This window comes from Sarcophilus harrisii, chromosome 2 (genome assembly GCF_902635505.1).
Source record: "Sarcophilus harrisii chromosome 2, mSarHar1.11, whole genome shotgun sequence".
In the NCBI taxonomy this organism is placed as follows: domain Eukaryota; kingdom Metazoa; phylum Chordata; class Mammalia; order Dasyuromorphia; family Dasyuridae; genus Sarcophilus; species Sarcophilus harrisii.
In genome coordinates, this window is record NC_045427.1 from 266,544,230 (window position 1) to 266,563,611 (window position 19,382).

General features: G+C 42.2%; 1 protein-coding gene across 1 annotated transcript in view; it reads left to right on the forward strand.

Annotated features, from left to right (window-relative positions):
- Window position 1: 1 nt before the first annotated feature.
- DUOX1 (dual oxidase 1) overlaps window positions 2–19,382 on the forward strand; it is a 60,354-nt gene continuing 40,973 nt past the window's right edge. The window contains exons 1-14 of the mRNA XM_012546556.3: window positions 2–119; window positions 2,177–2,285; window positions 8,417–8,500; window positions 8,945–9,109; window positions 10,969–11,156; window positions 11,443–11,644; window positions 11,844–12,010; window positions 14,161–14,221; window positions 14,374–14,470; window positions 14,862–14,952; window positions 16,462–16,564; window positions 17,294–17,466; window positions 17,787–17,962; window positions 18,422–18,540. Coding sequence (XP_012402010.1) covers window positions 2,228–2,285; window positions 8,417–8,500; window positions 8,945–9,109; window positions 10,969–11,156; window positions 11,443–11,644; window positions 11,844–12,010; window positions 14,161–14,221; window positions 14,374–14,470; window positions 14,862–14,952; window positions 16,462–16,564; window positions 17,294–17,466; window positions 17,787–17,962; window positions 18,422–18,540 — 1,684 coding nt within the window. The 5' untranslated portion in view covers window positions 2–119; window positions 2,177–2,227. The remainder of the gene's footprint in view (window positions 120–2,176; window positions 2,286–8,416; window positions 8,501–8,944; window positions 9,110–10,968; window positions 11,157–11,442; window positions 11,645–11,843; window positions 12,011–14,160; window positions 14,222–14,373; window positions 14,471–14,861; window positions 14,953–16,461; window positions 16,565–17,293; window positions 17,467–17,786; window positions 17,963–18,421; window positions 18,541–19,382) is intronic.

Here is a 19,382-nt window from a genome sequence, read left to right on the forward strand (position 1 = left end):
CCCCACCCCGGTTCCAAATCCGAGCCAGGAGTCGAGGCTGGAACCTGACGGAGGCTGGAACTTGTCGGCGGCCGGAGCCACGCTGCGTTCCGGAGGCAGGGGAAGAGAGTGGCTCGCAGGTCAGATGAGGGGAGGGATCTGTCCCGGGGTGCTGTATTACAATGAACAGCTATTGACTTCGCGGAGGGAACTCCGAGAGACTGGCTATCGATTAAGTAACACCCGTTCAGCTACGTTTCTGGAGGAAAATGGGAGGCTTCCCACTTCAGACTCAGGAGCGCCTTTCTTCTAAGCTTAAGAATTTCGATCTTCTCCTAGGTCGCCCAGGATTAAAAAGGGGACGCGTATACGGGCTTCCTTTCCTTCACCTTCAATTCCACAATCCCTTTCCCCACATCACATAAGATCCTCTCAATGAGATTCTTTCTTCTTTCCATCCCTAATGATTTTGGGGGATTGAAAATGTTGAGCTTGGACTTTGGTAGCTTTGTCCTTGGTAGGTAGGGATAGGATAGCCCTTCTAGGCCCCAAAAGGGTCCCTGAGGCTTAGAATTAGGGCTTCCTTAAACCCGGATCACTTCTATCAGAACATCCTGAGGTCAATCAGAGAGTATTACCATTGCTCTGAGATCCCTAGGCTTTGCCTGGTTATCTTAGACAAATTCCAAACTTTCTCCTATGAACCTGTAGAGACTCTAGGGCAGGTGATTATCTCCTATCTTAACTTTAATGAAGATCCCGCCCATCGTAGCATCTTGAGGAACTAAGAAGCTTGACTGAGCAGATGGGAAGGGTTTTATTTTGTATAGGGGTCAGAGGTTTTGAAGAAACAATATTTTGGGAAGTCAGCATGCCTTTATCTATTGTTCAACAGATAATTCTTCATGGGCCACGGTTTTCCTGGATTTTGGAGCTTTAGTGCCAGACTGAGGATTATCCTAGAAACAATTAGGATAATAAAAATGAACTCATAATATTGGGTTTATTAATTATTAATAATGGGACATATGGAAGGTTATCTAGTAGGGATATATGATTGCCAGTCCTGTGTCTTTATATTGTTGATTTGACAACTCTGTGGAAGGTGGATTGGACAGCAGAGAAACTGGCAAGGAGAAGACCAATAAGGCAATTATTGCAATAGTCCAGGGAAAGGTGATGAGGAATTTAAATAGGATAGAGCCATTATGAATAGAAAGAAGGGTACTATTATGAAGGATGTTCTCTGTGGAGGTAAAATAGATGAGACTTGGCAATTGATTAATTATGGATATCTATAGATTGATATTAGATTTATTAAATTTGGAAGATGAAGGAAAGAGGGAAAGGTAACTGAATTTGTTAACCCCCAGTGGCTGAGCAGATGGAATTGTCTTGATAGAAATAAGGAAGCTTGGAGAAGGGATTGGTTTACAGGAGTAAATATAATGAGTCTTTGCTTTGGACAAATTGAGTTCTAAATGTCTAGGGGACCTCCACGTGGAAATTCTATTTATTATTATTATGGAACTCATCCCTTAATTTTTATGATACTATTTAACTTTTCAAAATGATTTCACACTCATTATTATTTGATCCTCACAGCACCCTTGTGAAGTTGATAGGATAGGCATTATTAGTATCTGCATTTGATAGATGATTATATTGAGACAGATAGAAAACTATCTTTATTAAAAATTCACACAACTGACTAATTAATGGCAAAATCTAGGATTAGAACTCGTTTCTTGATTTCCAGTCTTGCTTTCTATCAGTTCTAGTGCCTTTCCTCTGTTAGTTGTTTTTCATTTATCCTACATATAGTTTATTTGGACATAGTTCTCTGCATACTGTCACTCCCATTAGATTGTGAGCTCCCCAGATACACAGATTATCTTTTATCTTTCTTTATATCCTCAGCATTAGAATAGTACACTTAATAAAAGTTAATCGACTTTAAATCGACTATAAATAATAAAAGTTTATCGACTGACTCACTAACTCCCTCAGACCTTACTTTGAAGGGAACAGACCTGGTCCGATGTAGGATTTGTAACTGAAAATGAGACACTTTTTGTTACTTGTTTCATGCTGACTGTGTTAACTTTATTCCCAACTTCTTTGGAGTTATTCATGTTTGGAAAATCCTGGAATTGCTTATGTCCTCCCATCTTCTCTGTTCCTTTGTCATTCAAAGGTGCCCCAACGTGGGGTCTTCCAGGACCTCAGCCCTGCTGTAATCTGAATTATGAGCTGGAAGCTAGCATTGACATGGACCCTACTAGTTGGCTCATGGGGCCATGAAGGTGAGTAGCATACTAAATTGGAGAGAAATAGAGAACTGACCATCTTTTAAGAAGTTTTTTTTAATGTTTTACTTTTGTCCTTATCATTTTTTAACATCACTGTCACTTTCCAATGACCTGCTCCTCCCCCAGCCCAACTCTCACTTTTGACAAATGAATACAGTCAAACTAACATATTAATCATGTTTGAAAATGGATATCTTCTTTCACACCTGTTGTCCATCATCTCTTTACCAAGGCAGGGAGAAATATTTGACGTTCAAATCTTTGGAAGCTACCATTGATCACTGAATTGATCAGAAATTTGAAGTCTTTCAATTTTCTTTTGCTTTACTTTTCTGTGGGCATCACAAATTATTCTTTTATTTTGTTCGCCTTATTATATATCAATTTATAAAAGTCTTCTCAATTTCTCACATTTCTTATTACTTATGGCCCCAAAAATATTCCATTAAATTCATATACTAAGGTTTGTGCAGCCATTTTCAAATCAATAGACATACACTTTGTTTCCAAGTTTTTGTTTTTGTTTTCTGATACTGCCTAAAGCACTGTTATAAATATTTTTGTATACATCAAATTATTTTCCAGAATAGTTGGACCATTTCAGTTCCACCAACAATACATTAATGTGGCCATCTTCCTACAGCCCCCATTTAATCATCTTTGCCAATCTGCAGTCTCTAAGGTGAAATCATGGAGCTTTTTAAATGTGCTTTTCTCATTTTTTATTGGAAACATTTTATATGGTTGTGATAGCTTGTATTTCTGTTTTTGATAACTGCCTATTCATATCCTTTGACTATATAACCATTAGAGGAATGACTCTTGCCTCTATAAATTAATACAAATGCTAGTAGGGACATTATCCAAGACCTCTGAGTTGAAAGTACTCTCAGGTCCCAAGTTCTTATCCCTTTTATCCAACCTGAGAATGCTTCAATTGTACTATCTTGTCTCCTTCATCCCTTCTATTCTATTCCTCCTCCATCCTAAAGACTTTGTACTCTTCTTCCTTTCATCTTTTCTCTGCTTCTAGAATTTGATTCTGACTTGAGATGACTCAAGAATGACCAGACACAAGTAGGCCCTGGGGCTCAGAGGGACCTCAAAACCAAAGGCAAATCGGTGTTTAAAAATTATTGATAAAAGTTTAACTTACTGGGACATCATCATTTATACTCTAATCTGGTTAAACTTTTAACTAGTCTTGCCTGCTTACTGAAATATGGAATAGAGGGGAAGCAGATATATATTATAAAACAGGTCAAAAACTTGAGATAAAATTAGAGGAACTGAATTTCTTTAGCCTGGAAACAAACATCTGAAGGAAGGTTGAATACTTGTCTTTGTGGTGTTATTATATTAAGAATAATAACTGGGTAATTCCCAACTCTACAAACAGAATGAGGGACAGGGAACATAAATTGCTACAATTGCTTATCTTCAATCTCTCCCTCTATTAGTTTTTTCTTTGCTAACTAAAAACCTGTCCAAATCTCCTCATTCTTTATTTTTTAAAAAATTTTAATAGCCTTTTATTTACAGGTTATATATATGGGTAACTTTATAGCTTTGACAATTGCCAAACCTCTTGTTCCAATTTTTCCCCTCCTTTCTCCCACCCCTTCCCCAGATGGCAGGATGACCAGTAGATATTAAATATATTAAAATATAAAATAGATACACAATAAGTATACATGACCAAACGGTTATTTTGCTGTACAAAAAGAATCGGACTGTGAAATATTGTACAATTAGTCTGTGAAGGAAATAAAAAATGCAGGTGGGCAAAAATGTAAATCTCTTCATTCTTTAAAAAGATCTCATTTGATTTCACTATCACTTCAGGTTATCATCTTATTTCTCTCCTTCCCTTTTCAGCTAATGTTCTTGAGAAGGCCTTCTATACTAGGTGCTTCTTATTTTCTTCTTTTTTCCCTCCCAAACTCTCTGAAGTCTAGCATCTACCCTCATCATCCAATTTAAATTGCCCCCTCCAAAGTTACTAATGCCATTGCCAAATGCAATGGCTGTTCTCAGTTGTCATCCTTTTAGGTCTCTTGACAGGTATACTTCCTGTATACCTGTATATCTCCTACCTAGGTGCTCACTACTCTCTCCTGACTTCACTCATTTGATTGAGCCCTTCTTTTTAGTTTTCTTTACTAGATCTTCATCCACGCCAAGACCTTAACTGTGTGTGCCCCTTAAGTCTCTACCAGGGTCCACTTTTCTTTTTCTCCCACACTGTCTTACTTGCTGGTCTTTTCAACTCCCATGTGCTCATTGATCTTCTCTGTGCAGATGATTCCCAAATCTGGCTATCTAGCATTAGTTTCTCTCCTGAGATCCTGTCTTGTAGCACCAATTGCTTTTTGGACATTTTGCATTGGATGTCCTACAGGTATCTCAAACTCAGTAAATAGAACTCATTATCTGTTCCCCAGAACTCTTTTCTCTCTGAATTTTCCTATCACTGTTGTTTGTCCTTTGCTCTCAAAAAGGACCATGGCTTCAGGGAGGTGACACCATGACATTTGAAGGCACTAGATTTAAGTGAGGGAGGTCTAAGTAAGGTCACCTGTCCCACTTTCCCTGACACTACCACCCTACCTTCCCTATCATCTAGGCTTGCAATCTCAGTGTCATCCTCATCCCTTTACTCTCACTTAATCTACATATTCAATCTACTCCCAAATCTCCTTATTTCTACCTTTAACAGCCTTTTACCAATATATTCCCTTCTCTCTCCTCATAAACCCCTTCAGGCTTTATAATAAGTTTGTTCAGGCCCTTATCACCTTTCATTTGGATTATTACAAAAACCCTCTAATTGATCTCCCTATTTCAAATCTTTTTCTGCTCCACTTCAGCCTTCATTCAGTTGCCAAGGTGATTTCCCCAAGTTATAGGTCTGCCTGTGCTCCCCCAACTATTTAATAACTCTAGTGATTCAATCCTATTACTTATAGGATCAAGTATAAATCCTCTCTATATGGGCACTTAATATAACTTAATTATGTCAAATATAGAAATAATATTAATAATTAAATATATTTATAATTAAAATATAATTGTTGAAGTTCAAAAGGAGACTTCAAGAGTTTGGGGTTGCAGAGCAATGTCACAAGGTGTCTCAAAAGAATTTGAATCCATCTCCACATCAAGGGGCAAAGTTTATTGTAACCATAATGCCAATTGAAGCAGGCTAAATTCCAAAAACATTTGGCAAAGAACCAGGAGCAATAAGACAAATTTATAGGAAAAGACAGAGAGATCTGGTTCTTCATGTCACTGGTATGCTAATTTTATGACCCAGAGGTAGAACTGAGGAGTGGTCTGGTATGTACCTCACTATTTGTTTCAGAAACCTACTATCAAGGGTCAACAGATTGCTATTCAGCAGCCTGCAAAGTTTCTAAGCTTATATTATGGCCAGAAAACTTCAGAATCATTGACAGACAGATTGTTAGAGCAATAGCACTCTAAGGTCAGGGGACCTCAGGATTACATCTATATTTCCCCTAGAAGCTGTACCCTATTATAATAACTGTAATTATGTTAATGATAAACATTGATGACATCAATTATCGTTAAACATTGATAATATTTAATAATAGATATGTTGAAATAAATATATTATGAGTAATAAATGCTAATATTAAACATAAATATATACAAATATAAATTAAATATAAAGCCTTTCATGGTCTGGCTTCTTTCTACCTTATACTTTATCCCCTTACACTTATATTTCTTATACTTTACCCCTTTCCATCTATTCTATGATCCAGATATGCTGGCCTATTTACTGTTCCTTGCATGTGACCCTCTGAATCTCTCCAGCCTTTTCACTGGCTATTCTCATGCCTGGAATTTTTTGGTCCTTTACAGTGCCTCTTGGCTTCCCTAGCATTTTTCAAGACTCAGCTTAAATCACACACTATGCAGGTGGCCTTTCCTAATTCCTCCAGCAGCTACTTTGCCTTTTCCCCTCTGAAGTAACTTTGTATAAGTATAATTCTTTCCACTTATAAAACTGTCTGGTTACTCACTAGCAGTCTGCTCTGTTAGAATGCAAGTTCCTTGAGGACAGGGATTGTTTTTAACTTTTCTCTGTATTCCCAGATTTTACTACTACATCTGCCTCATAGTAAACCTTTAATAAATAAAAATGCTTGTTGATAGACAGACTCCTGGGCTCTCCAGGATTGTGATTCTATCATTAGCTTCCCTGTGTCTTTCCTTTTTATATTGTCATCATTTCTTCTCTTGTTTACCTTGATTTTTCACTTTCCCATGTTTTTTTCTCCTTTCTCTCTTTCTCTGGCTTTGATTTGCCAGCACCCTCATCTTTATCTCCTAGTCCCTAAATCCTCTGCTAAATTTTTTCTAATTCCAGTGGGTGAATCATCTCCCAAATTGCCCCAGTGTGCTACATACTTAGTGGGTGTGTAGAAGAGACAGCTGGGAGAATGGGGAGTAGAGAACTAGGGGGATTGCTGCCAAGAGTCAAAGAGGAAATACCTGCTAATAGAGACTCATTCCTCTCTCTTGTTTCCAGATAGGTAAATGAATTCTGCTTTTGTAGTCTCATGATTTGGGGTGAGGAGTCTGGCAGAGGGCCAATGATGCCTTCTATTTAGTAGAACCCCTCCCATTGTTTTGTCTTAGACCCTTACCTCAACTCCCACTGGACAAGAAACTATTTCTCTTGACTCTTACCTTGTCCCAACTACAAGGTTTTAGAGAAGAGCATTATGGGATCAGAGAGACAGAAGATTCCCAGGGGGCAAGGTACTCAGGGGAAGTGAGGTGCTCATTGAGGATTTGGGGGTGAAGTCATCAACATGACCAGTTCAGACCCTAGGAACTAGGAGAAGAGTCAGGGTAAGAAAAGGCTTCAAATGTCATGGTCTTCTTGACCCCCCACCCCTGCCCTGGGCCAGATCTGTAAGAGCCAATCCTTACCCCACCCAATGACACCCCTATGAGGAGGTTGAGGCTATAATGAGGTGACATTTTTCTCTCTCACCTGTAGGGTGGAGTTGGACTCTTCCCTCTGATCTTACCTTTTTTGTAATCTTTTATTTTTATTTTGAATTGAAACATGAAATAAATGAGCACTTATATATATGTATTAGAACAGAAGAAGACTGATTATACACGACACTGGCTTTCTAATATGGCTTTTTTGTGGGGCATGAGACAATTCTTGTGCTATTACAACCCACACTGTTATGTGATGGTTATATCTCAAGGCCCCTTCTCTGCCCCTCAGTGTTTAAACACTTCTCATCATCTCCTCTATCTCTGTGCTCCTCTCATCTAGTCCTTCCCTACCCTCTCTTATCCTTTCATCTCCACTGCCCTAGGCAGGCTTCTCAGTAACCCAGTTTTCCTTTAATGGTTAATAATTCCTCTCTATCTGACTTTTAGCAATTCCTTGCCAGGACTTGCTCCAGGTAGCCAGCAGGCTCCAAACAGTGGTTAATTTGGATATCTTTATGGGCTTGGTGTTCTTAACCTGGGATCTTTGAACTTAAAAAAATTTCGATTACTATGTTTCAATATAATTAGTCTTCTTTGTAACCCAATGTATTTATTTTATGCTTTTAATGACTTTGTAGAAGTAACTTGATGGGGGCATTGGATAAAACGCTAGACTTCAAGGAAGACCTTGGGAACAAATTTAGCCCTAGAAAATTATTAGCTCCGTGACCTTAAGCAAGTCCCTGGGTGCCTCATTTTTCTCATTTGTAAAATAAGAATTATAATACAATGTGCCTTGGTTTTCTCATTTGTAAAATGGAGATAATGATAGCACATTCATCTAAAGATTGTTGTGAGGATAATATGAGATAATATTTGGAAATCTGTGTATCTTAGAACATTATATGAAGTTGTTCTTCTCAGAAGGCATCCATGCCTGACAAAGGAGTCCAAGACACAGAAAAGGTTAAGAATCCCCATATAGATCTCTCTTCCATCTAGTTTCCACAAACAACAACTCTCCATCTGCCTCTTTGCTTGGGACCCCCTGCTCAAATTATAGTGCCCAACTCTTACTTGTCATTGCTAACCTTTCCTGAATAGATTTCCCCTATTACATGTCCACCATTTTGCAGGTACCCGGAGCTCCATTTCTTGGGAAGTACAACGATTTGATGGCTGGTACAACAATCTTGCAGAACACAGATGGGGCAGCAAGGGTAGGTGGAAAGTGTGAGATAGATTTCTCAGGGCCAGGGTGATCAGAATGAAGCAGAGTTATTACATAAATTTAAAATTAAATAAATAAAAACATTTTTAAAAAGAAGGAAGTAGAGGGATTTATGGAGCTTGAAGAGAAGGATGAAGTAAGTAGGAAGAATTGGGAGGGGATAAGAAAGGGGACATGATGATTAGAGAGGGAAATAGGGAGGAAGGAACAGAGACAGGGGGACAGAGGCAGCTTGGGATAGTAGAGTCAGAAAGACTGGGATTCAAATTTCTGACTCAGTCTCCTCATCTGTAAAATGAGAGAGTTAGATTTGATGCCCTCTAAGGCAACTTTCAGGTCTGATCTTAGGATTCTATCACTACTTATGTAGAGGAAACCCTAAGAAAAATTCTGGGCAAAGGACAGCGTCGGTCCTTTCTCTTTATCCTTCCAGGTTCCCGACTACGGCGCCTGGTTCCTGCCACTTATGCAGACGGTGTGTTTCGGCCCTTGGAGGAGCCGCACTTGCCCAATCCCCGTAATCTCAGCAATGCTGCCATGCGGGGTCCAGCAGGGCAGCCCTCCTTGCGTAACCGGACAGTGCTGGGAGTCTTTTTTGGTGAGAGTCGGGGACAAGTGAGGGATGAGGGATAAAAAGGAGCAGGGGTAAGGTTGAAGAAGCCTGCTGCTGGGGAAGGAGAACAGAAGGAGGAGACTGGCCATCTCAGGAGGTTTCTGTGTTGAAAGAGAGAAAATGGGACATGGATGAATCCATAGTTCAGCCTGAGATGGCTGGGTTGGGGAAGGGTGGAAAAGGTGTCAGGTCATCAAATCTCCACTTTGACTGGGAATTGTGGATTTATGTGGGTGACCCTCCTTTGTGATTTGGCTGGGAAGGGAAAGATTTTCATCCAGAAATTAAAGGTCAGGATGTACCTCTGTGGCTCTTTGGGGCCAGGTCAAGAATTGTGGCCATCTAAGGAATCTTGGGTAATGTTTCCAAGAGAAAAGAGGGACATAATAAACACTTATTAGACTGAGTGACTGTACATCTCAGAGCCTCTGTTCCCTCATCTGTAAAAATAAAGGGGTCAGAGTTGAGAAGTGGCCAGGTGGTCCCAGTAGACAGAACTCTGAATATATGGTTCTCTTTCTCAGCCTCAGTTTCCTTTGTCTGTAAATCTATGATCCTGTGACTAGATAACAAAATCTATGATTTTATGACCTAACATTTAATTTAATTAAGTTCAACATTTATCAAGCACCTACTACATGTAAGTTGTTGTTCAGTCATGGCTGACTCTTCATGACCCCATTTGGGTTTTTCTTGGCAAAGATACTGGAGTGGTTTACCATGTCCTTTTCCAGCTCATTTTACAATTTACAAATTTTACAACTGAGGCAAGCAGGGTTAAGTTATTTGCCCAGGGTCATACAGCTAATAAGTGTCTGAAGCTGGATTTGAACTCAGTAATATGAGTCTTCTTGACTCCAGGCCTGGCACTCTGTGCATTGGGATAACTAGCTGCCCTTATTATATGCAAGATATGATGTTAAACATGTTTAACATATATTGGATTACTTGCCATCTAGGGGAAGGGGTGAGGAGAAGGAGAGGAAAATTTGGAACACAGGATTTTTGCAAGGGTCAATGTTGAAAAATTATCCATGCACATGTTTTGAAAATAAAAAGCTTTAATAAAAAAAGATATGGTGTTAAATATGAGGGATATAAATCAACAGCCTAAATTTTTAAAAAGAGGCAACCAAGATACAGATTCTGAGCCCTGGCTTGCGGGAAGACAAAGAGCCTGCCCTGATGCCCTTCTTGGGCCCAGCCAAGCAATGCCAGTCTTTTGCTCACATGCCCCATGAGGGAGGGTACCTTTTTCTCTTCCCCCATCTGCATTACTGAGGTTGGGCAGGTCCTTCCTGGGCAGGTTCCCAGCTGACATGTTGGAACCCATGTTGCCAACCCACCTGTCTGGGCACACTCACTGGGCACCTCCCTGGTTGCCAAGGAAAAGATCAAACTTGGAATGACAACAGCATGGACATAAGGGCTTGGCGCAGAGACTGGACTGCAGGGCATAGGAGCTGAGGGCCTGGTCTAGAGACCAACCGGCTTGGAGGAGTGAGTTTTCAATTTCCAAGAAAAAGTTTGATAGACTAAAGCTCACATCTGCAGAGCACTTTAAAGTTAGTAAAACACTTCAAATATACCATCTCATTTGATTCTCCAAGCAACCTTGTGAGATAAGATACAAAACAATAAATTGAGACTCAGGCTAAATTGCTTGCCCAGTGCCACCAGTAAACATTTGGGGTGGATTTCTGACTGCAAACACAGGGCTTTATCCACTATGACAACATGGATCTCTGTAACACTTAAAGTGCATAGGATGTCAACCAGGAAGCCTTTGTGCTCCCTCCTTACACCTTACCTGGGTGTTCCTCACATCCTTCTCTGTTTCCCAGGGTACCATGTGCTCTCAGACCTGGTGAGTGTGGAGCGGACAGGTTGTCCTATTGAGTTTTTGAATATTAACATCCCAGCTGGGGACCCAGTGTTTGACCCCAGTGAAAAGGGGGATGTGGTGCTCCCGTTCCAGAGAAGCCAGTGGGACCCAGACACTGGACAGAGTCCTAGCAAACCCCGGGATCAGGTAAGGCAATAGGAGAGGGGTCAACTTGGAACTAATTAGGAGCAGGGGGTTGGGAGTAGTATCACCAACACCCTCTTTTTTCCCACTGGAGGTCCAGTCAGTCTCTGAAGCCCATGGGGCTACTGCATTAATGATGGGGAGGGTATTATCAGTGGAGCGGGTGAGTAGAAATGTGCGGTAATTCCCCAGGCTCAGAGACTGGCTGTGGGGTCCCTAGAAGGGTACTTGACTCATTGGTTATTACCAGAGAATACAATTACCTTTTCATCTATCACTCTATCCGTAGATAAATGAGGCAACTGGCTGGCTAGATGGTAGCGCCATTTATGGCTCCTCTCATTCCTGGAGCGATGCATTGAGAAGCTTCTCTGGTGGGGAGCTGGCATCGGGGCCAGACCCAGCTTTCCCCAGGCATTCTCAGGGAGCCTTCCTTATGTGGACAGCACCAGACCCTTCCACAGGGCAGCGTGGCCCCCAAGGGCTATACGGTGAGGTCTCCAGGTATCTGGAGGGGGAGGAATAGACAGAAAAAGGTTTAAGAAGAGGGTAACCATGGGTCCATTAGTGAGTGACCATGGGTCCATTTGAATCTTGGGACTAGTGAAGGTTGGGGGGGGTGTCAAATGGGAGTCAGGGATCAGCATTTCAGTTAACAAAATCCCCTTCCTCCCCTCCTGTTGGTTGCAGCCTTTGGGGCCCAGAGGGGGAACCAAAATCCATTTCTACAAGCCCTGGGTCTCCTTTGGTTCCGATACCACAATCTGTGGGCTCAGAGGCTGGCCCAGAAGCACCCGACCTGGGGAGATGAGGAGCTGTTCCAGCATGCCCGCAAAAGGGTCATTGCCACCTACCAGGTCAGCCCAGGGGGGCCACACCCTTCCAAGAAACTGTGGTGGGTGTAGTAGAAAGAACACTGGTTTGGGAATCCTGAAACCTGATATGCTAGGAGTAGAGTCCTGACACTCTTCTAACCAGCCATATAAACTTCAGATTACTTTCTTCTCTAATTTCTCCACCTATAAAGTGATGGGGGAGGGGAGGGAGATGAGATCAGCACTAGGCTCCCATGCGATTTTACGATTCTGGGACCCAGAAACCTGCTTCTGTCTCACAAGGTATTAGAATACTTTTAGAGTAGCCACACAGGGCAGCTAGGTAGTGCAGTGCCCGAATCCAGAGCCCCAGCCCTGGAATCAGGAGGAGTTCAAGGAGGCTGGGTTTAAATTCATACTCAAACATTTGCTAGCTGTGTGACCCTGGACAAGTCATCTAACCCCAATTGTCTCCTCCCAAAAATAATAAAATAGGGACACATCCAATCCCATCCTAGGTCAAGTCCTACCAATAGAGTCTTGACCAGGGGAACCTCTCTTTGAACCCTTACTCTGGATGAAAATATTCCTTATCATCCCCACTAAACCCTGCCTTACTCTGTACTTCCCAGTGTCTACTGAGAGTATCACCATCCTTCTAGGCACTCATAGTCCACAATTCATATTCATCCTGACTCCCATCTTCCCATCTCCTCATAGACAGTTGCCAAATCTTGTCCATTCTAGCTGTACAGCATGATTCCTTATATCTGCCCCCTTCTCTCCATTCATGTGGCCAGTGAGCTTGTCCATACTCTTACCATACCTCTTGCTTAGATTTTTTTTTTGCAGTAGTCTCATCATTGATCTCCCTGTTTCTAGTATTTCCCTTTGTGTCTTTCCCTCTGCCAATTCATTCTCTACCAACTGCCAAAAGAATCTTCCTTAAGGATGGATGTGACCGTGTCACTTCCCTGCTCAAGAATCATCACTGGCTCCCTCAGCATCTCTAAGATAAGATACAAATCCCTCCGTTTGTCATTTAAAGCCTTAAACAATCTGGCTCTACCCCACTTTCCAGACAGATTTCACACTTACTCCCTTCCGTGCCAGCCAAATGCACTTTCCCAAACTTAGTACTCCATCTGCCACCTCTTTGCCTTTACAAAAGCTGTCTCCATGTGGTAAGGCACGTGTTTCTCATCTCTGCCTTTTAGAATTTTCAGCTTCTTTCAAGGTTTAGCTTAGGAGCTCTCTTCTATGGGAAGACTTTCCTGACCTCCCAGAAAGTGCTAGGTGATGTTGTAGACAGATTACAGATTACTGCACCTGGAGTCAGAAGAACATGAATTCAAATGTGACCTTAGATGCCAGTTGTGACCCTGAGCAAGTCAAATGAGAATATTAATAGCAGCTATCTCCCAGGGTTGTTTGTGAACGGTAGGCAGCTTGTTGTTGCAGGTCAATCATGACCCTGTTTGGGTTTTTCTTGGCAAAGAGGCTAGAGTGGTTTGCCATTTCCTTCTCTAGCTCATTTTACAGGTGAGGAAACTGAGGCAACAGGGTTAAGCACTTGGGGGCCATATTAGAGTTTTACCCCAAAGTGAACAGGTTATAAACAAAGAGAACAGATAAGAATGCCCATTCTTAGGTTCTCTCTTATTCTACATTCCTCAAAGGTTCCCCCTCAATAATGTCCCACTCCTTTCTTTGTCCCCTTTTTTTATATGTCTGTCTCCTCCTCTCTAATTCTCATTTCTCCATTCTACCCACCTCCGGCCAGAGATGTAACAGGCTCAAGATGCATATTAAGACTTTTTATTTTGGCCTTTGGAGAAAATTGTTTTGTTTGCCTATGAATAGTTGTTATAAGGATTTGATGTGGTGGATTGTTTTTTTTTTTTTCCCCAACTGGGCAAATTGAAAGGAGGAAAAAAAATCTAATTTCGTTCATCAAAAAAAAATTTATTTTAAAGAAACAAAGTACTTGAAAACAAAGTACTTGATGCAATTTAACAGGCACTTACTAAGCAATTTACTTAGCAATTTAAATTTACTAAGCAATTTAACAAGCATTTACTATATGCAAAACATTGTTCTAAGAATTGGAAATGCAGAGGCAAAAAATGAAAACCAATTTCACTCTTCTCTTCAGTCCCCATAAATCCTTCATGTTTTTTTCTTTTTTTCAGAACATCGTTTTGTATGAGTGGTTGCCCAGTTTCGTACAGAAAAGGACTCCACCATATGCAGGTGAGATGAAGCAGGGGGAGGTTAACATCCAGTAAAACCATAAGGAGTGGTTTAATCCATAGTAAAGCTAAATCGGGTTGGGGAATGGACAATGTTTGGGGGTGTGGGAAATCATGAACAGGGTGACATATTGCTTCCCCTTCCCCATCCAGGATATCGGTCATTCCTGGATCCCAGCATCTCCCCAGAGTTCCTGGCAGCCTCCAAACAACTATTCTCCACTATGGTTCCCCCTGGTGTCTACATGAGGTGAGGTGAAAGGCTGGGATGGGAGAGGCTTGTGATGAAGCAGGGTAGTCAGTTGGTCAGTCAACAACATTTATTAAATGCCTACTGTATGCTAAATGCTGGGAATACAAAGGCAAAAAAAGAAAGGTGCAGAAAGGGCAGAACAAGGAGAAAAGAGAGAGGAAGATGAATACAGAGAGAAACATCTTCTTTGAGGCTCTGGTTCCCAATTCTCAGCTCCTGGTACCAGCATCTTCCAAGTGACTATGATTACAGATTGTAGTTTAAGGGTGCAGTCGTGGGAAGCTCCTTGGGAGAGATGTTATGCCTCTGCTCCATAGAGGCAAAAATTGGGGACCATCAGCTGAAGGACCTTGTGGTAAAAGCATTTCTCTTACCACCCATACTTTAGAAATTCCAGCTGCCATTTCCAGAAGATCACCAATGGGAAGTCAGGAGTCTTCCCGGCTCTCAGGGTCTGCAACAGTTATTGGAATCGAGAGGTAAAGGAATATTATGGCTGGGCAGATAAATGTGTATTGAGGGAAAGTGGGGGTGGCAGCATTGGGGGAAGCTATTAGAACATGAAGAGACTTGAGAATGAGTGGCTAATATGTCATGAAAAAAGGAAAGCAGTCTAGAATAACCCCAAACCACTGAGAAATCCAGGTGGGTGGGAGGAGCTTTTCCCAAATTCCCAATGCTCCTTGATGCTCTTGCTATTGACCCTTCATAATCTAAGAGGACCAGTGACATCACTGGATTCTTGTAGAGCCAGTTTCAGATTACGGTTCTTATTCTTGACCACTCACAACTTTTTTTTATAGGCTAGACCTGTAGTAAGTCCCCACTGAGCCTCTCTACCAAAACATGGTAGCATCTTCTCTGCAACTTAGTGTCTTAGAAAATTGCCTCAGACACAAAGGAGTAAATCTAGAGTTACGCAGCCAATACATAGCAAAGATGGGACAGAAACCCAATTCTGGACTCCAAAGCCAGCTCTCGGTCTGCTGTCTCAAACTGCCTTTCTTCTCTCAATTTAGTGAAATTTTTTTTTTCTTGAGGCAATTGGGATAAAGTAACTTGCCCAGAACCACCTGGCAAGTAAGTGTCGGAGGCTAAATTTGATCTCACATCTTCCTGACTCCAGGACTGGTGCTCTATCCACTGCACTTCCTAGCTGCCCACAACTTAGTGAGATTCTGAAGTCAGAATTTTTAAATTCAATATTTTCCCCGTCTTTCTTATTCCCTGTGCCAGTCTGCGCCTCAGTTTACTTTTCTGCTCTCCAATGGTAGCCAAGGAAGAGACGGATCATAGACTTAGATTTAGTGCTAGAAGAGACCAGTCCCTTCATTTTACAACTGAGGAAACTGAGGCATCCCTCAAGTATCAGAGATAGAATTTGAACCCAGATCTTCTGACTCCAGATTAAACCCATTACTCATTCTCTAGGTAGCCCAGAGTGGCCTTTTGCCCTGCTATCTATCCATTCATCCAAAAGATATAATTTTCACATATGTGAACATCCCATATGTTCCTTATATCAATGACCTAGTGAGATTTGTTTAGCAAGTGTAGAAACCCTGTTTTTAAATGAGAAAACTGAGGTTAGAAGAGGTTAAAGCACTTAAAACCATATAGTTAGAGGCAGATCTGGAATTAGAACCTTGTCTTCTGGCTCTTGCAGTGTACTGTCCAGCCCCCAAATACAACGTTTAGAGCATATTCAGCATGCACACATTCCATTATTTTGATATCTCTACCCAAAGCTCAACATCCCTGGCTTTTGGCTAAATGTTGCAAATCCTGGCTTTGGAAAGAACTCCCAAAGAAGGGCTAGCTTGCCATTTTAGAATAGGTGCTCCAAAGAAATTTCTGAGGGCAGAGGTGTCCAGAAGCCTGGAGTGGAAGAGGGCCTTCTTTCTCCAAAGAACCCAGCAAGGGCAAATAGCAGGATGGTATATTGCCTCATCATCTACTCCTCATCTTTGCCCTCCCCACTCCCCCAGAACCCAAACCTGCATAGTGCCCGAGGAGTGGATGCGCTACTTTTGGGCATGGCCTCCCAGATTGCTGAGAGAGAGGATCATGTGGTAGTGGAGGATCTGAGAGGTGAGTTGGTTTCTCTTAGTATTGTATCTTTATTCCTCTTTCCATCACCAGTTGTCTTTTTAAAAAATTTTATTTTAATATTTTTATTTTCTCCAAGTGTACGTAAAACAACTTTTTTGCATTTGTTTTTAAAACTTTGAGTTCCAGATTCTTTCCCTTCCTCTCCACCCCAACTCCCATTGAGAAGGTACATGTGAAGTTATACAAAACATTTCCATAAAAGTTAGGTTATGGTCAGGCGTATGTCTTGACCTATGTCTTGCCACTGGGCTCTGATGACTCTGGTGAAGAGAATGAGGCTGATGATCTCATAGTTCTGCCTTATTTAACTCCAATTCACTTGCAAGTCAAGACATTACCCTTCTTCTGTCATTGGTCCCACCCACTCCCTTAAGACTCTCAAATCCAATTTGCCTACGTATGATAACCCCACCTTAGGAAGGTACTACTGAGTCAAGTCCCTTTTCCCAATTTTTCCCAATTCTTTCAACAAAACCAAGTTGATGAATGATCCCATGGCTGATTCAACAGTCCAGGCTGGTAGGGGATTGTGAGCCAGGCATGGAGACCACAGAGGTAGAAATGGGTCTAAGAATGGAGCTAGCTCAATTGGAGCTAATTAACAGGTCTTCAAGCTGGGAAATGAGTATTGGGTGTTTAGAATCTGGGGCATGGATTGGGGCTAGAACATAGTGTGGGGTTTGATCTGGGGAACTTTCTCATTTCCAGATTTCTGGCCGGGGCCACTGAAATTCTCTCGAACCGATTACTCAGCAAGCTGGCTACAACGAGGACGGGACCTGGGGCTGCCTTCTTACAACCAGGCTAGAGTAGCCATGGGATTGACCCCAGTCTCCCGGTGGCAAGATATCAACCCTGAACTTTCACAGAAGAATGGCATTGTGAGGATGAAGTGGAGGCTGGGGAGGAAAAAAGGGGGTGGAAAGGCAGGGCTTGAGGGACCCAATGCAGTGGAGAGACTCTAGGAGAAGGGACATCTTTAGGCAGTTCCATCTGATTTTACAGAGTAAGATGCTCAGGCAGCTAAAATGTTCAGCCCTGGGCAACACAAGATCCTATTTCTCTAAATACAGTGGACTTCCTCTTCCTTGGCCTGGGACCCTGGGAGAATGGTTGCATGTGGGAAGACTTTGGTGACCTATTTCCACTTGGGGCCAATATCCTGATGTCCCATTCATTTTTGTTTTCAATGTGGCCCCAGGTCCTGGAGGCAACAGCATCCATGTACCACCACGACTTGTCCCGGTTGGAACTGCTTCCTGGAGGGCTCCTGGAGAGCCAAGGAGATCCTGGGCCCCTCTTCACAGCCATCATCCTTGATCAGTTTATTCGGCTTCGGGATGGAGACCGATACTGGTTTGAAAACACAAGGAATGGGTAAGGCTAGGCCTGGAACTCCATTCCCCAACCTTGCTCCTCAGTGTGGCTTCCTTTTCCCTTTGACAGCCCTCAGACCCCCATTTCACACCAGACCCTCATTCCTACTTTGAGTCCTAGATGTTCTTCCCCTTGGAACTCTCCTTAAACCTTGGTCACCAGATTTTCTTTCCTTTTTCCTACTTTTTCCAGTCTCCTATCTAATTGCCTACCCACTTGTGTTCTTGAATTTTTGTTTGTTTTTGCTGAAGCAATTGGAGTTAAATGACTTGCCCAGGGTCACATGGTTAGGAAGTATGAAGTGTCTGAGACCAGATTTAAGCTCAGGTCCTCCTGACTGGTGCTCTATCCACTGCACCACCTAGCTGCCCCTCATTTCAAGAGTTGTGAAGCCATAGTCAGTCTTCCTTCCTCTCCTTCAATCCTAATTCAGCATTTCTCTCTCTGCCCATCTCCCAGTTTATTCTCCAAGGAAGAGGTGGCCACGATACGAAGAATCTCCTTCCGTGACGTCCTGGTTGATGTCACCAATGTGGGTCTGGACGCCCTGCAGCCAAATGTCTTTATCTGGAAAGAGGGTAGGTGACTATGGGGGCAGGGTGAGTGGGTGGTGAAGAATGGCCAAGGGATTGAGCTGGGATGAGATTCTGTCCCCCTTACCAATCTCCCATCTCCCAATCTCAGTAGATTTAATTCAGTAAAAACTTGGAACTGAAAGATAGAAATAGGAGAAACATTGGTTCTGTTCTTAGCAGTGCTGGTTCTAAGATACAGTCAGCCTCCAGAAGATCTGAGTTCTAATCCTGCCTCTTGCATTTATTGCATGTGACTTTTTTTCCCAAGTTATTGAGTCTGTGTTTCCTCCTGTACCAAAGAAAGAAGTTGGACAAGTTGGCTTCAAAGAGGCTTTTAGTTTTAGAGCAACAATCCTAGGATGCTCCCTAGGCCACCCAAGGGAAGGAAGAACTAGTCAGGGAGGGAAGAACTAGTCGGGGAGGATTGCTCCCTTAGAGGAGACGATTACATTCAGAGAGATATGAGTAAGCTAGAAACCAAAATGGGGCGATTATATATTTTGGTGAGGTAATTAGGGTTCAATGACTCACACAGCCAGTAAGCATTAAGTGTCCAAAGCCGAATTTGAACTCAGGTCCTCCTGACTCTAGGACTGGTATTCCATTTAGATGCCCTGGAGAGGTTGGGGGTGGGAGGAGAATTCTTAGAAGTGTCAAAAGCCGGGAAGGAAACCCGATGGCATGACTACAGCTGGTGAAGATGTGCACATAGGAGCTTGTGGAAACATCTGGATCAGTTTGGTCCTCAACTAAATTGGAGTCTGCAGTCTATCCTTTCTGATAAAAAAAAAAAAAAAAAGAGTTTTCTTCTGCCCCCCTCTCTGCCCAGGACCCTGCTTGCTTCA